This window comes from Puma concolor, chromosome D4 (genome assembly GCF_028749965.1).
Source record: "Puma concolor isolate L17-30 chromosome D4, mPumCon1.1.hap2, whole genome shotgun sequence".
Taxonomy (NCBI): Eukaryota; Metazoa; Chordata; class Mammalia; order Carnivora; family Felidae; genus Puma; species Puma concolor.
This window is the reverse complement of record NC_141679.1, coordinates 26981985-26998228: the sequence shown is the minus strand read 5'-3', so window position 1 is coordinate 26998228 and position 16244 is coordinate 26981985. Positions and strand designations below refer to the sequence as shown.

At 39.3% G+C, this 16244-nt stretch overlaps 2 protein-coding genes across 4 annotated transcripts in view; both read right to left on the bottom strand.

Annotated features, from left to right (window-relative positions):
• Positions 1–16244, bottom strand: part of NAA35 (N-alpha-acetyltransferase 35, NatC auxiliary subunit) — a 102309-nt gene that overhangs the window by 45418 nt on the left and 40647 nt on the right. For all 3 annotated transcript variants that reach the window (XM_086685118.1, XM_025931563.2, XM_086685119.1), the window contains exon 11: positions 15972–16086. In XM_086685118.1, the coding sequence (XP_086541244.1) occupies positions 15972–16086 (115 nt within the window). The remainder of the gene's footprint in view (positions 1–15971; positions 16087–16244) is intronic.
• On the bottom strand, positions 294–14772 carry LOC147574774 (mitochondrial intermembrane space import and assembly protein 40). Its single transcript, XM_086685120.1, has one exon. The coding sequence runs from the start codon at positions 930–932 to the stop codon at positions 597–599; it is 336 nt and encodes a 111-aa protein (XP_086541246.1). The 5' UTR covers positions 933–14772; the 3' UTR covers positions 294–596.

Genomic DNA, 16244 nt, shown 5'->3' with positions numbered 1-16244 from the left:
ACAGTACCTCCTCACATACTCAAGGTCAAGATGGTTCATGAGAAATACGTATCTGATCATCTGGCCTTTTACTGGGAATGGCCCCACTCCAGCATTTTTAAAGGAAGATGGTTTTGTTTCTATTTCATTTCCCACAGGGATATAAAATCTACAAGGGAATATAATCAATCAGAATAAATCAGCTCACTCACAAGATACTCCCAGATAACAATTTCTAGTTGCTGAGCATAATCAGGACATTATTTCAAAGAGGCAAAATTCAGGATAATCTGAAAATTCAAAAGTGACAGCTAACATTTGCCAGTAGGTTTATGGGAGACACACATAGATTTTTTCCAGTGTATATGTCAAAGGACCAAGACCCCTGATCATCAAAATAAGTTATTTTGAACATTACAGTGCACAGAACAACAGAGGGAAAAACACGTTCTGGGAGAATGACCAAAAGGCATCTTACAAAAGGTTCATATCACTCTGAAGGAGAAGGAATGGAGCCCAGTGCCTTATGGCCTTCGTTAGCTTGACCCTTCCTCTTTGATTACAGTGGCCTCAGTAGAAGCAGTCTCTTCTAAACGTTCTGCTGGCTTCTTCTCCTCCTACTCCTCGTCCTCCTGGGGATAGAGGTCGGGGTATTTCTGCATGCATTCCTGCATGACCCGGAACTGGTCTACACAGTCTGACCTCTTGACATCCTCTGTGCTATAGTGGAGGCAGGAAAAGGCCGACTTGAACTGTTCCCCACAGGGGCCACTGGCCATTCCCCCAAGGCATGGGCAGTTCCAGTTAATGTCTCCATCTAGCAGGATCAATCCGTGCTCCTCATATGGATCGTTGGGGTCATCAGCCACCAGCTCTGCATTGCTTGGGGTTTCATGGTCTTCTCTGGTCACAAATATGATTCGATCCTTCCCTTCCTGCTGGCAGTAGGCCATGGCTGCAGCCCCGGCACTCAGACCTCGTGGCAATAGCGGCAGCGGAGGCCTAGGCGGCAGCAGGCTCCCGCTGTGACCTCTCCTCAGGCTGGGCGGGAGTCTCTGAGGCCCACGCAGATGCGGACCCGCCCCCTCCAGGCCTGCCCGCCACGTGCCTATACTTGTCTTTAACTTTTGACAATTTAATCATATGTCTTGGTGTGGGTCTCTGGATTTATCTTTCTTGGTACTTCCTAGCCCACCTAGATCTGGATGTCTCTTTCTTTCCCCAGTTTAAGAAAGTTTTCAGCTTTTTCTGTAAGCTTTCTGCTCCTTTCTCTCTCCTCTTTCTGGGACTACTATAATGCATATGTTGGTTTGTTTTGATGGTGGTGTCCCATAAATCCCCTCAGTTTTTTTTTTTTTTTTTTTTTTTTTTTTTTTTGCTCCTCTGTAGGAATTCCTCTGTAGGAATTCCACTGCCCCATCAAGTTTGCTGATCTCTTCTCCCACTTGATCTAGTCTGCTTTGAAACCCTCTACTTAATTTTTCAGTTCAGTTATTATATTCTTCAGCTCTGTGATTTCTGTTTGGTCCTTTATATATTTTCTATGTCCTGTAGAAATTCTCACTTTAGTCATACATTGCTTCCTGACCTTGGAAAGAATCTTCATGACTTATTTTGAACTCTCAGGTAAATCATCTATCTCTGCTTCATTAATTTGTTTCTGAATATTTCTCTTGTTCTTTTGTTTAGAACATATTCCTTTGTTTCTTTTGACTGGTTTCCGATTAGACAAAATGCTATCTTTCCTAGTTTTGACAGAGTGGTATCATGTAGATAAACTCTGCAGATCAGCCAAGCCCAAGCTCCTAGCTGTCTCTCAAACTTTGGACTATCCAAGCCTCTTCCTCTGTTCTTAGCAGCTACCAGTAGTTGAGGGTGTCTAAGCCTTTCCTACCTGTTTTAATGTAGGTATTTTCTCATCTGTCTGACGTGTAGGACTTACTCAGCTAGTTTTTGGATCTCATTCAGAAAGAAGTGTTCCATGTGCAGTTGTGCATTTAGTAGTGTGTCCATGGGAGGAAGGGAGCATCCTATGTCACCATCTTGATCAGCTCCCACCCCTAGTTCATTTTAGTGGACAATGGTCTTGGGAAGCAAGAACTGGATGTTAGGCATTTTCACTTTTAGGGTGTCACTGCTCCCAGGTTCTCTAGATCACAGAGCCAGAAAATGTATGTACATAAGGACATACATACATCTGTGTTTACATATACACATATATGTATTCATACACATACACACTTACATCTACATTTCTATATCAATCTATATATTAAAAACCAGGAATTGGGGTGTCTGAGTGGCTCAGTCAGTTGAGCGTCCAATTCTTGATTTCAGCTCAGGTCATGATCCCAGGGTCGTGGGATCAGCGTGGAGCCTAGTTAAGACTCTCTCTCTCAGCTCTGCCCCTCTCCCCCACTTGCACTCTCTAAAATAAACAAACAAAACCATGAATTTATTCCCATACCTTTAATTTCAATGCAACACTACAGAGTTCAATCTACTTTCCTCCCTTTCTAGAAATTAGCATAACTCAACTCCCCAACTGAGAAATGGGGCATACCATGATTCTCAATACATTTTTATATCTGATCAATTTCACTATAGTTTATCTTTGTATTAGTTTCCAAGGCTGTTGTAACAAATTACCACAAAGTGGGTGAAAACATTTATTCTCTCAGTTCTGAAAGCCAGAAGTTTAATATCAGTTTCATGGGCTGAAATCAAGGTGTCAGCAGGGCAGCACTCCATCCAAAGGCTCTAAGGGCAAGTCTGTTCCTTGCTTTTTCCAGCTTCTGTGGCTATTAGAATTCCTTGGTCTACAGCTGCTCACACCAATCTCTACCTCTGTCTTTACATCACTTTTTTTTTTAATTTTTTTTCATGTTTATTTATTTGTGTGTGTGTGTGTGAGAGAGAGAGAGAGAGAGAGAGAGAGAGAGAGAGAGAGAGAGAGACAAAGTGCAAGTGGGGGATGTGCAGAGAGAGAAGGACACAAAGAATCCAAAGCTGGCTCCAGGCTCCGAGTTGTCAGCACAGAGCCTGACGTAGAGCTTGAACTCTTGGACCGCGAGATCATGACCTGGGCCGAAGTCAGACGCCTAACCGACTGAGCCACCCAGGCGCCCCAATCGTCTTCTCCTTTTGTGTGTGTGTCCAATCTCCCTCTGCCTCTCTTTTAAGAAAGACACCTAGGCAGTATTTAGGGCCCAACGAGATAATCTAAGGACAAGTGCAAGATAATCAAAACATCTTTACTTAATCACAAATAAGGTCGTGAGAATTAGGACTCTGATGCTTAGGGCTATAACTTAGCCCATTACAATCTCCTATCAATGACACCTCCCCTACACAGATGTGCTCCCATCTTACTTAGGTTCTGACATATCAAGCCATCACAATACCCACACCGTTTGGGCTCTTGTACCTCAAGCCAGGTCATTCTTCCACAGAGATGATTCCTTACCCCATTTAAGCTCTGAAACTCCATGCCAGGCCACTTCTATGTACAGATACCCTTCTTAAGCCTGCTTCAGCTACAACTCCCTTCACAGAGCCATCTTTCCATTCTGACACCCTCTTCTTTCTGCTTAGGCTCTGAAATTCAATGCTGGGCTATCCTCCTGTATAGATGCTCTTTTCACTCTGCTTCTGATCTGACAGCCTGTACTTTGACACCTTTCCACAGAAACAGCTTCTTCAACATGCATAGGCTCTGAGACCCCACACCAGGCCAGCTCCGTACACAGATGCCCTTCTTCCCTTGCATGGTCTCCAACAACCAGGCACCTAGCTGCCTCTGTGAATCTGCCTCAGCTTCTAACACTCCAGGCCAGGCTACATTCACATGCCCTCCTCACCCTGTCTGGGCTCCCACATTCCTTTTAGGCTATAAAATCCTGCACTAGGCTGCTTCCCACCCCTCCCCTTTGCCCCCACTCTCCTTACCCTATTTAGGCTTTTGACACACTGAACCAAATTGTTCCCATGTAGTCACCCTCCTGATGTTGCCTAGGCTCTGACATCTCAAGGTCAGTTGCCCTATGTGCAGATACCCTTTCTCACCTCATTCGAGAAACAGTGAATCTAACCAGGCAGCCCATTCATGCTGTCTTCTCTCAAGCCACTTTACCTCCAAAAATCTTGTTCTAGGACCACCTCTTTATGCCTGCTTTCACTCCACTACCATTCTGACACAGACATATCCTCACCCCACACAGGCTTTGATGGCCCTGAGGAATGTCCTGCTATGATCGCATCCTTCCTAACCACATGGTTGCAACACACGGTTCCCTTTGCCAACACCATCCTAATCCTGGGTCAGCCTCCAACATCCTGCTCCAGTACCAAGTCCCTGCTTGCTCAGGCCAACTTCAAGACTTCAGGACTGAATTTTTTTAAGAGCAGAAGGAAAAAACAGCAAGAAACCATTCTTGGTTTTGTTCCCATGTCACAGGAAATACATGCTGTCCTTTGCACTGCTTTTAATTTTTTCTTTCACTACCATTTACTTTAGCATATTTTCTTTCTGATAATTGAGAAGTTTTCTTAAATTTAATAACTAAGTTTCTGAATATCTCTAACGTTCTATATCTTCAGACAGGTATCTATTAAACTCCTCACCCATGAAAATCAATGATTTTCACCTCCCTTTACCCACCAAATTAGAATTATCTCCATCACAGTTACCTTTATATATTTAAATCTAACTATATTTCTGTGGTCAATTTGTTGACTGTTAACTAGTGTCTTTGGACAAAAACAATATAAAAAGAAAAGAAAAAGTCTTCTTTCCTCCTTTACCTCTTGACTTTTAAGTGATTACTTTTATACTGTCAAGGTTCATGGCACTTCAGTTGTATTTAGTAAAACCAATTTCCTACAATGAAATGGATTTACTACTTACTGCTCATCCTTTATGCCACAGCTTTTCCATTTATGCCTTAGTAAGTTGAATTTCATTCTTTATTCCAATCTTTTTCCCCCAGGAAAGTCAAAGAAAAAATATTTCCAGAGTCCTTGCAAGTTTTAATAATATTTGAGTGGCACTTAAGAGATATGACATTCTTAGATCACATTTCTTTAACCAAGAACTTTTAGATTCTGTTCTACTTTCTGTGTTGAATGCTGATGTGAAGGACTCTGAAGTCAGGCTGCACACATAACTGTTGCTTTATATCTGAAGTAATTAATACTTACCAATGTTGCATAGGACATTATGTCATTATACAGGCTTCCAATTAAGCCTGTAAATTTAATTGTATTTGCTTCTTTCTAGAAATGTTTAAGATTTTCTTTCCTGTTCCATAATTTGGTTACTCTCTTAAGGGACACCAATTATGAATATATTGAATCTTCTTTGGCTATTTTTATTCACTTTCCTTTTGCTTTGTTATTTCCTCAGTCCTGATCTCCATGTCCTTTGCAGCTTTTCAGCAATGGGTAGCATACTTTTTACTTTTTTTTTTTTTTAAGTTTATTTATTTGAAAGAGACAGCATGAACCAGCAGGGGAGGGGCACAGAGACAGAGAGGGAGAGAGACAGAATCCCAAGCAGGTTCTGTGCCCTTACTGCAGAGCCTGATGTAAGGCTTGACCTCATGAACCATGAGATCATGACCTGAGCTGAAATCCAGAGTTGGACACTTAACTGACTGAGCCACCCAGGCAGTCCAATTTTTACTGTTTTCACTTTCAGGACTTTTCTCCTTCTTAGCTGGACTCTGCCTGCTCACTTGTACTATGTTATTATTTTTTCCTTTATTTCTAGTATTCCTGCTTTGCAGTCTTGTTTTATAATTTTTTAATAAACTCTTTGAAGTTGTGCAGAACAATGTCTCTGGTCTGTGTTTTTCATCTGCCTTTTGTGTTTCTTTGTTCATTAAATTTCTGGAATATTTGTGTATAAATATCATGCAATTGCTTTTTTAATATCACATCACTGAATGAATGCTTCTTGAGGCAATTATTTGGCTGAGATGTTAAGAATAGTACTCTAGACTAACAGGAAGCCTCACTGACCTGCAGTTAAGCCCCATATGATGTGCCTATGTAAGCATGCAAAGGAAATTATCTATCTCCTTTATTGAACAAAAATTACCAGTTGTTAGCTTGCTAATTAGCATCCTCTTCATCTTGCAGGAATAACATCTTTAGTGCATTTGCATGGCCCTACTTCCTTTGTATCCCCAGGATATTAATCAGACAGGTACCCACAGCCAACTTAATACCCAACTCTTACCTTATTCCAAAAGCGTCCCTGGTTTTGTCTTTCAGATTACACCAACTACTTTGGAAAACATGTGCTTTGCTGGTCAACTTATGTTTACACCAAGAAATCTTGGAATCCATTCTTAATGTTCTCCCTCATCTGGGTTCTATTGCTAATGTGTTTGGCAGCCCTTCACTTTTTTTTTTTTAAGCCCTTCTATTTTTATTTGTATTATAAGGGTTTCTTATTTTTTAAGAAGTTGGGAGGATTCTGTTTCTTATGTTCTTTATAGTTTTCAGTTGGTTGTGTAGAGAAGCTGCAGACATCTTTAACATCCAAAACCAGAAGTCTTCTGGATTATACACAAACACCCACATGGGTGGGACTGTGTGTGCATAGATTTTTTATTAACAAGAAAAATGTTTTAATTAAGAGTAATATAAATGTTGAAACATTATGGTATATAACTGGAACTAATGTTATATATCAGCTGTATCTCAACTGAAAAAAAAGTAAACAACTCAAGTTTCTCGCCAAGAGTACGTCACAGCACAGGCCTAACGGGTTGTGATTTTTAAAAAAGTCAGCTCCCATCTCTCTTGTACACTGCCAGCTGGTAAATAAAATCAACCAGACTAAGGAAGCAAAGTTTCTGTTTCAGCACCAAGATCAGTCCTCAGGAGGTTAGAGGTGCCATATTATGAAATGAAGCCATCTCTTCCACTTCCTCTTAGGTATTTTTTTTGGAACTTACTCCCATATCACCAAATAACAGGCTTATAATGCTACTCCATGTTTTTTCAGTTTTACACATTATCTCTGACTTACTCCTTCATCTTCAAGAAGTCGGATATATGTATGTATACTATAAACATGTATAAATTATATACATATATACACTGCCGCCCCCTCATCTCTACTAATATGGTTAAATCACAATTTTATCATGATCAATATTCAGACATGTACACCATTATGCAAATGATATTCATATCTAGGCCACAGAAAACTTTGCAAACATGGAAATAACTAACTTTTAGGCTTATTTTGCAGTTAATCATTGTCTTACTTTATGTTTGCCTTCTTTCTACATAGTTAACATTTCAACCCCAAATCGTTTGCCAATTGTCTAAAACTCTTACTACATTAAACACAACAGCTATTGTATTAATTTCACTGGTGACGAAAGGTTTTATATTTGAGACATCTCCCCTAGAGCCTTGTGACTGTCTCCAAGCTAAACTTTTTCACCATATATACACTGTTGAGTTACTATCTGGTGATCTCACTGCATAATTACCCTCAGGATTTTCTTGATTATTCTCTTATGCTGGATTCTCATATTCCCAAAATTCCATGTTTTCCCATTTCTTGATTTACTCCAGTTATGTTCTTGAATTCCAGTAAAATTAACATACAGTATTAAGTTTCAGACGCACTATATAGTGTTCAACAATTTTATATGTTACTCAGTGCTTATCACGGTAATTGTATTCTTAATCTCCTTCACCTATTTAACCCATCCTCCCTCCCCGACCTCCCCTCTGGTATCCATAGGTTTGTTCTCTATATTTAAGAGTCTGATTTTTGTTGGTCTCTTTTTTCCTTTGTTGTTTTGTTTCTTAATTTCCATATATGAGTGAAATATGGTATATCTGCCTATCCTGACTGACTTCACTTAACCATTATACACTCTAGATCTATCCATGTTGTTGCAAATGGCAAGGACCATTCTTTTTTACAGGTAGTATTCTATTGTTTGTGTGTGTATCATATCTTCTTTATTCACTTATTAATGGACATGTTTGTCCATAGTTTGACTATTATAAATAATGCTACAATAAACACAGTGGTACATATACCTTTTTGAAATAGTGTTTTCCTTTTCTTTAGGTAAGTACACAGTAGTGAAGTTACTAGATTATATGATAATTCTATTTTTAATTTCTTGAGGAACTCCACAGTGCTTTCCACACTGGCCGTACTGGTTCACATTCCTACCAATAGTGCACAGAGGTTCATTTTTTTCTATATCCTTGCCAACACCTGTTGTGTCTTGTGTTCATTTTAGCCATTCTCACAGGTATGAGGTGATACCTCATTGTAGTTTTGATTTACGTTTCCCTGATGATGAGTGATGTTGAGCATCTTTTCAAGTGTCTATTAGCCGTCTGTATGCCTTCTTTGGAGAAATGTCTGTTCCTGACTTCTGCCTGCTTTAAAATTGGATTTGAGTTTTTTCATGTTGATCTGTAGAAGTTTTTAATATATTTTGAATACTAGTTCCTTATCAGATATGTCATTTGTAAATATCTTCTCCCATTCAGAAAGTTGTTTTGTTTCCCTTGCTGTGTAGAATCTTTTTAGTGTAGTTCCAATAGTTTATTTTTGCTTTTGTTTCCCTTGCCTCAGGGGACCTATCTAAAAAAATGTTGCTAATGGCTGATGTCAGAGAAATTACTGCCTCAACTCTCCTCAAGGATTTTTACGGTTTATTTTGTATGTATGATGTAACAAAGTGGCCCAGATTCATTCTTTTACGTGTAGCTGTCCACTTTTCCCAACACTATTTGTTGAAGAGACTTGTCTTTTTCCCATTGCATAGTCTTGTCTCCTTTGTCAAATGAGTTTATTTTTGAGCTCTCTATTGTTTCATTGATCTATGTGACTATATTTGTGCCAGTACCATACTGCTTTGATTACTACAGCTTTGTAGCATAGCTTGAAATCTGGGATTCACATACTTCCAGTTCTGTTCTTTTTCAAGATTGCTTTGGCTATTCAGGGTCTTTTATAGTTCCAACCAAATTTTAGGATGACCAGTTCTAGTTCTGTGAAAAATGCTGTTGGTATTTTCACAGGGATTATGTTAAATGTGTAGATCCCTTTGAGTATTGTGGACATTTTAACAATATTTGTTCTCCTAACCCATGAGCACAGAGTATCTATTTGTGCCATCTTCAGTTTCTTTCATCAACATTTTATATAGTTTTCAGAGTCTATCACCTCCTTGGTTAAGTTTATCCCTAGGTATTATTTTTGATGCAATTGTAAATGGGACAGTTTTCTTCTCTTTCTGCTACTTTATTAGTGTACAGAAATGCAACAGATGTCTGTTTATTGATTTTGTACTCTGCAACCTTACTGAATTCATTTATCACTTCTACTAGTTTTTCTTGTGGCATCTTTAGGGTTTTCTACATACAGTATCATATCATCTGCAAATAAGCCTTACTTCTTCCGTATCAATTTGCTCGCCTTTTATTTTTTCTTTGACTGCTTGCGGCTATGACTTTCAGTACTATGTTGAGTAAAAGTAGTGAGAGTAGACAGCACTGTCTTGTTTTTGACCCTAGGGGAAAAACTCTTATTAATTTTTCAGCACTGAGTATGTTGGCTGTGCATTTTTCATATATGACCTTTATTATATTCAGATATACCTACTTTTTTGGTTTTGTTTTTAATCATGAATGGATGTTGTACTTTGTTAAATGCTTTTTCTGCATCTATTGAAATTATCCCAGTTTTTAACCTTTTTCGTTGACGTGATGCATCATGTAGATCGATTTGCAAATCTATTGAACCATCCTTGCATCCCAGGAATAAATTCCACTTGATCATGTTGAATAATTTCTTTAATGTATTGTTGAATGTGGTTTGCTAGTATTTTGCTGAGAATTTCTGCACCTATATTCATCAATAATATTGTCCTATAGTTCTTTTTGTAGTTTCTTTATCTGGTTTTGTATCAGGGTAATGCTGACCTTATAAAATGAATTTAGTTTTCCTTCTTCTATTTTAGAATAGTTTTAGAAGAAGTATTAACTCTTCTTTAAATATCTGGTAGAATTCACTTGTGAAGCCATCTGGTCCTGGACTTTTGTTTGTTGGGAGATTTTTGATTTTTGATTCAATTTCATTCCTGGTAATTGGTCTGTTCAAATTTTCTAATTCTTCCTGCTTCAGTTTTGGTAGTTTATGTTTCTAGGAATGTATCCATTTCTTCCAGACTGTCTCAATCTGTTGACATATAATTTTATATAACATTTTCCTATAATCTTTTGTATTTCTGTGGTGTTGGTTGTTATTTGACCTCTTTCATTTTTTGAGTCCTTTCTCTCTCTTTCTCTCTCCTTTTTGGGGAGTCTGGCTAATGGTTTATCAGTTTTGTTGATCTTTTCAAAGACCCAGCTCCTGGTTTAATTAATCTATCATTTTTTTTAAGTTCCTATTTCATTCATTTCTGCTCTAATCTTTATCATTTCCTTTCTTTCTTTTGGGGTTTTGTTCTTTTTCTATTTTTGAAATGTATTTATTGATTCCGAGAGGGGACAAAGGGGCAGAGAGAGAGAATTCCAAGTAGGCTCCACACTCTCGGCACAGAGCCAAACGTGGGCTTGATCTCACAAACCATGAGATCATGACCTGAGCCTATATCAAGACTTGGATGCTTAACTGACTGAGCCACCCAGGCAACCTTGTTCTTTTTCTAGCTCCTTTAGGTGTAAGGTTAGGTTGTTTGAGATTTTTCTTGCTTTTTCTTTCCTGTATCTCTACCAATTTCCTTCTTAGAACACCTTTTGCTGTACCCCAAAGATTCTGAGCCACTGTTTTCATTTTCATTTGTCTCCATTTATCTTTTTATTTCCTCTTTGATTTCTTGGTTGACCCATTCACTGTTCAGTAGTATGTTATTAACCTCCATGTATCTGTGTTCTTTCCAGACTTTTTTGTGGTCGATTTCTAGTTTCCATCGTGGTTGGAAAAGATTCATGCTATGACTTTAATCTTTCTGAATTTGTTGAGACTTGTTTTGTGGCCTAACATGTGATCTATTCTGGAGAATGTTCCATGTGCACCTGAAAAGAATGTGCATTCTACTGATTTAGGGTGCAGTGTTCCCAATGTATTAGATCCATCTGGTCCAATGTGTCACTCAAACCCACTGTTTCTTTGTTGATTTTGTTTGGATGTTCTATCCATTGAGGTAAGTAGGGTGTTAAAATCCCCTACTATCATTGTATTACTATCAATTATTTCCTTTATGTTTGTTAATAACTGCTCTATGTATTTGGGTGCTTCCATCTGGGGTGCATAAATATTTACAATTGTCGTATCTTCTTGTTGGATTATTGCCTTTATGATTATGAAGTATCCTTTATCTCATTACAGTCTTTGTTATGAAATCTATTTTGTCCAATTTAAGTATTACTATACCTGGCTTTCTTTTCACTTCTATTTGCATGATATATGCTTTTCCATCCCTTCACTTTCAATCTGCATGTGTTTTTAGGTCTGAAATGAGTCTCTTGTAGGCAGCATATAGATGAATCTTGCTTTTTAATCCATTCCACCACCCTATGTCTTTTGATTGGTGCATGTAGTCCATTTACATTCAAAGTAACTATTAACAGTTATGTACTTATTATTTTATGGTCGGATTTGTAGTTCTTCTCTTGCTTTCTTCTCTCATGGTCTGTTGGCTTTCTTAAGTGAAGCTTTCCTTCCTCTATTATTTCTTGAAATAGCATGATATACTTGGATTTCTTTCTCTTTATTTTATGTATATCTATTACCAGTTTTTAATTTGTGGTTACTATTATGTTTTTATAACAAGCTACCTATACAAGTTACCAAGTAATCTATATTAATTTGATGGTCAGTTGAGTGTGAACATATATATATATATTTTCAGTTTATTTATTTTGAGAGAGAGAGAGCGTGAGCAGGGGAGGGGCAGAGAGAGAGAGAGAGAGAAAGAGAAAAGATCCAAAGCAGGCCCCACATTGTCAGTACAGAGCCAGATGTGGGGCTCAAACTCACAAACTGTGAGATCATGACCTGAGCTAAAACCAAGAGTCAGACGCCCAAGTGACTGAGTCACCCAGGTGCCCCAAGTTTGAACCCATTCTAAAAGCACTAAATTTTTACTCTTCTCTCCCCCATGTTTTAGGTGTACAGTGTCATACTTTCCATCCTTTTGTGAATCCCTTGACTGATGTCTAATTGTACTTACTTTACAACTTTTGTGCTTCCTACTTTTCTTAATCCTGTTTATGGTCTTTCCTTTCCACTCAGAGTACCCTTTAACATTTCTTATTAAAAAAAAAAAAAAAAAAAAAAAGTAACATTTCTTATAGAGCTGGCTTAGCGGTGAAGAATTCCTTCAACTTTTGTCTGGGAAACTCTTAGCTCTCCTATTCTGAATGACAGCCTCGCTAGATAGACTTGGTTGCAGGTTTTTTTCTGTTGGCACTTTGAATATATTATGCTACTCCCTCTGGGCTGCAAAGTTTCTGCTGAAAAATCAGCTGATAGCCTTATCATGTTTCTCTTGTATAGAACTGTTTTTTCGTCTTGCTGCTTTTAAAATCTTCTTTATCCCTAGTTTTTGCCATTTTAATTACTATGTATCTTAGGATTGACCTCCTTGGGTTGATTTTGTTGGGGACTCTCTGTACTTCCCGGATCTGGATTTGTTTTCTTCCCTAGATTCAAGAAGTTTTCCACTATTATTCCTTCAAGTAAATTTTCTGCCCTCTTTTCTCCTTCTGAGATCCCTAAAATGTGAATGTTACACTTGACAATATTAATCTATTTAATCTACTTCTCATTTTTTAAATTATTCTTTTTTTTGGTCCCGTTTGGCTTGACTGCTTTCCATTATTCTCCAGGTCACTTATCTATTCTTCTGCTTCTTCTAGTCTACCATCTATGCCCTCTATTTTTTTTTTAATTTTTCAAATTTTTATTTTTGACAGAGAGTGAGCACACAAGTGGGGGAGGGGCAGAGAGAGAGAGAGAGAGGAGGACAGAGGATCCAAAGAGGGCTCTGCATGGGCAGCAGGCAGCCCAACATGGGGCTCGAACTTGTGAACCTGAGATCATGACCTGAGGAGTTGGAAGCTTAACCAACTGAGCCACCTGGGCGCCCGCCCTAGTGTATTTTTAATTTCAGTTATTGAGTGCTTCACGTCTGATGGGTTCTCTTCTGTTTTCTATCTCCACGTTGAGGATCTCGCTGAGATTTCCCACTCTCTTCTCAAGTCTGGTAAGTATCTTTATAACCATTATTCGGAATGGCATAACAGGCCTATTACCTCAGTTTCATTTAGGTCTCTTTCTGTGTTCTTCCATTTGGGACCTGTTCCTCTCTCCTCATTTTTTCTAACTCTCTGTGTGGCTGCTTCTATGTTTAGGAAATTCAGCTATGTCTCCTGCTCTTGACACTAGCGGTCTTATGAAGAAGAGGTCCTGTGGTACCATAGTACAATGTCCTCTGTACACCAGAACCTGGTGCTTCAGAGTGTCTATATGTGTTGTGTGCACCCTACTGTTGTTACTGAGCTGTGTTTGCTTTCAGTGCAGTCATCTGCAATGACTCTCTTTGCCTGTTGTGAGCAGGGTTTGGTGCCTGTGTTGTTCACGAACCAGTCTGCCACTGCCTTGGGTTTGAGGTGGGTCAGACCAGGCGTTTGCCAGAGCCGTGGTCACAGAGTACTGCAGGCCACTTTCCCGGTGTCTTCCCCTGAGTAGCTTTTGTTGATGGGCAGGGCCTACAGTCAGACCAATGTGTGTGGTTATCTTTCCCTCTCCCAGGGTAGGAGTCACTTTGAGAGGTGCCGATCCCTGTTGGGGATGCTTGCACGCTGTCATGCTTGAGGCACCACTCTGGATGGACTCCTGCTGAGGAAGTGTTAGAGGGGGCGGGTCTGCTGGTGAATGCAAGGAGGGGCATACAGTGTTACCAAGGTTTGTGCTGGTCTGTTGTGATAGGGTAATAGAGTGGCTTTGGAAAACTCCTGCTGTGGGTGGCAGAAGACCATAGAGGTGGGATGTGCTGTTAGCAAGCTAGGTGGAGAGTGTGTATCCTGCACTGGTTCCCGTGACTGTTTATCTAAGCTAGGCAGACGGGAAGGGAAATGGCACCCGCCAGCTCTTTTGTTCTTCGAGAAGTCTCCTAAAGATCTGTTCTCCTGCAGCATACTTCAGAGACCAGCAAATAAATCTTGTTCCTGTATACCTCAGATGTTTTTCAAACTGCTGCTTCTATGCAATATCTCAGCAGGGCTGTTGTGCTGTCTCCTGAAGGGCAGTGTCTCAATTTCCTACTGCCTTCTGGCTCAGAGCTGAGCTTGTTGATTTTTAAAGTTCCAGGTGTTAAGCCCCACTGATTGTATGAACACAAGAAGTTAAACCTGTCTGGTTTTCAAAGCCAAATGTTATGGGGATTTATCTTCCCAGCGTAGGTCCCCTTTGCCTGATGTGGGGTCTGCTGCTCTCCCCTCTCCGCATCCTCAGTATTACTCATTCCCACAGACAGCCCTGATGATCCATTTAACTCCTGACCACGTCTCCATCCTTCCTACCCTCTTCCATGTGGCCTCTTCTCTCTATCTGGCTATGGAGAGTTGTTCTGACAGGCTTCCAGTGGTTTTCTGGGTAATTAACACTGATGTGGGTGTTATAAGGTGTATCTGTGAAATGAGGGGATCTAAGGATCCTCCCACCCTGCCATCTTCCCCAGAATCCCCTTAGTCCTTTTTTTGGAGCACATACCCAGTGGTAACTTAAAAAGCTTTGGGGAGATTAATTTGGAGATTTTACTTACAATTATCTTCCTTCACAATTAAATGATACCTTGAAACTAGGATTCGAGATTAGAATATATCCCCTCACCCAAATTCTGAAAACACTACTCCATTTTTTTTCCTTCTTTCTTTCTTTTTCTTTAAGCAGGCTTCACACCCAGTGTGCAGCCCAACACAGGGCTTGAACTCATCACCCTGAGATCAAGACCTGAGCTGAGATGGAGTCAGATGTTTAACCACTTGAGTCACCCAGGCGCCCCTGGCTCCATTTTTGTTTAATCACAAGTCTATGGAGATACAATTAACATACCATATAATTCATCTACCGAAAGTACAAAATTCAAGAGAATATAAGGGGCGCCTGGGTGGCTCAGTTGGTTAAAGTGTCCGACTTCGGCTCAAGTCATGATCTTGTGGCCCGTGAGTTCAAGCCCTGTGTCGGGCTCTGTGCTGACAGCTCAGAGCCTGGAGCCTGTTTCAGATTCTGTGTCTCCCTGTCTCTCTGACCCTCCCCCGTTCATGCTGTGTCTCTGTCTCAAAAATAAATAAACGTTAAAAAATTAAAAAAAAAAAAGAGAGAATATAAATATCATCTCGTTATAGTGAGTTTGAAGAATCACTACTGCTACAAATTGTCTAAAATGTTAACTCAGCTGCAACTTTTACAACAAAAAGGTACATTATTCCTTTCATTTTAAGACATATTTCATAAATATAACCTACTGTCAACAATGTGCCAAGCACTTCAGAGATACACAAATAAGACAGCTCCTGGCCTAAGATACTGTCATGGAAAGACAAACAGGCAAACAACTACAATGTGATATACTAAAAACATGTTCTAACACAGGCATGTATGAGTGCAATGAGGCCGCAGAGGGCATATCTAGGCCAAGTATTCAGGGAATACTATGTAATTGAGGTGATGATCTCTCAAAGGAGTAAAGGGGAGAGGTGATTAAAAAAAGAATATAATGCTGACATCACAGAATGATCACCAGACAGGGTAAATATTCAGAGCCCAAACAGTAAGATACAGGAGATGGCCAAGTTCTATAGTACATTTTATGTAAGTCTACAGAGTAAAACATCTCATGGTCCCAACAGGCTGACTTACACGAAATTTTAGAACAAACCAAACTATATAATCTGGATGGGTAAGAAAGAAAAAGAGTAAAACAGACAATTACCTCCTTTTGTAGTATCATTCTGAGCCTGGATGCCATGATGCAATGAATTATGAATGGCAGAAAGAAGATCTGCTGCTTGAACCATCAATTTTTGAGCTTCTGCAACAGCACTGGTCTAGCAAATAAATCACCAAAAACATTCTTACATATTCTTTCACTGAAAGATATACATTAAATAGGAAAATCCTATAAACAATAATGAAATTAAATGTTGTAACGACATTGGTTTTCAGAAACTATTCACTTAATACAGGATGCTCAGATCCTGTTAGG

Bases quoted from the DNA above. Each gene is read 5' to 3' on its own strand.
- LOC147574774 (XM_086685120.1), bottom strand. From the start codon at position 932: ATGGCCTACTGCCAGCAGGAAGGGAAGGATCGAATCATATTTGTGACC.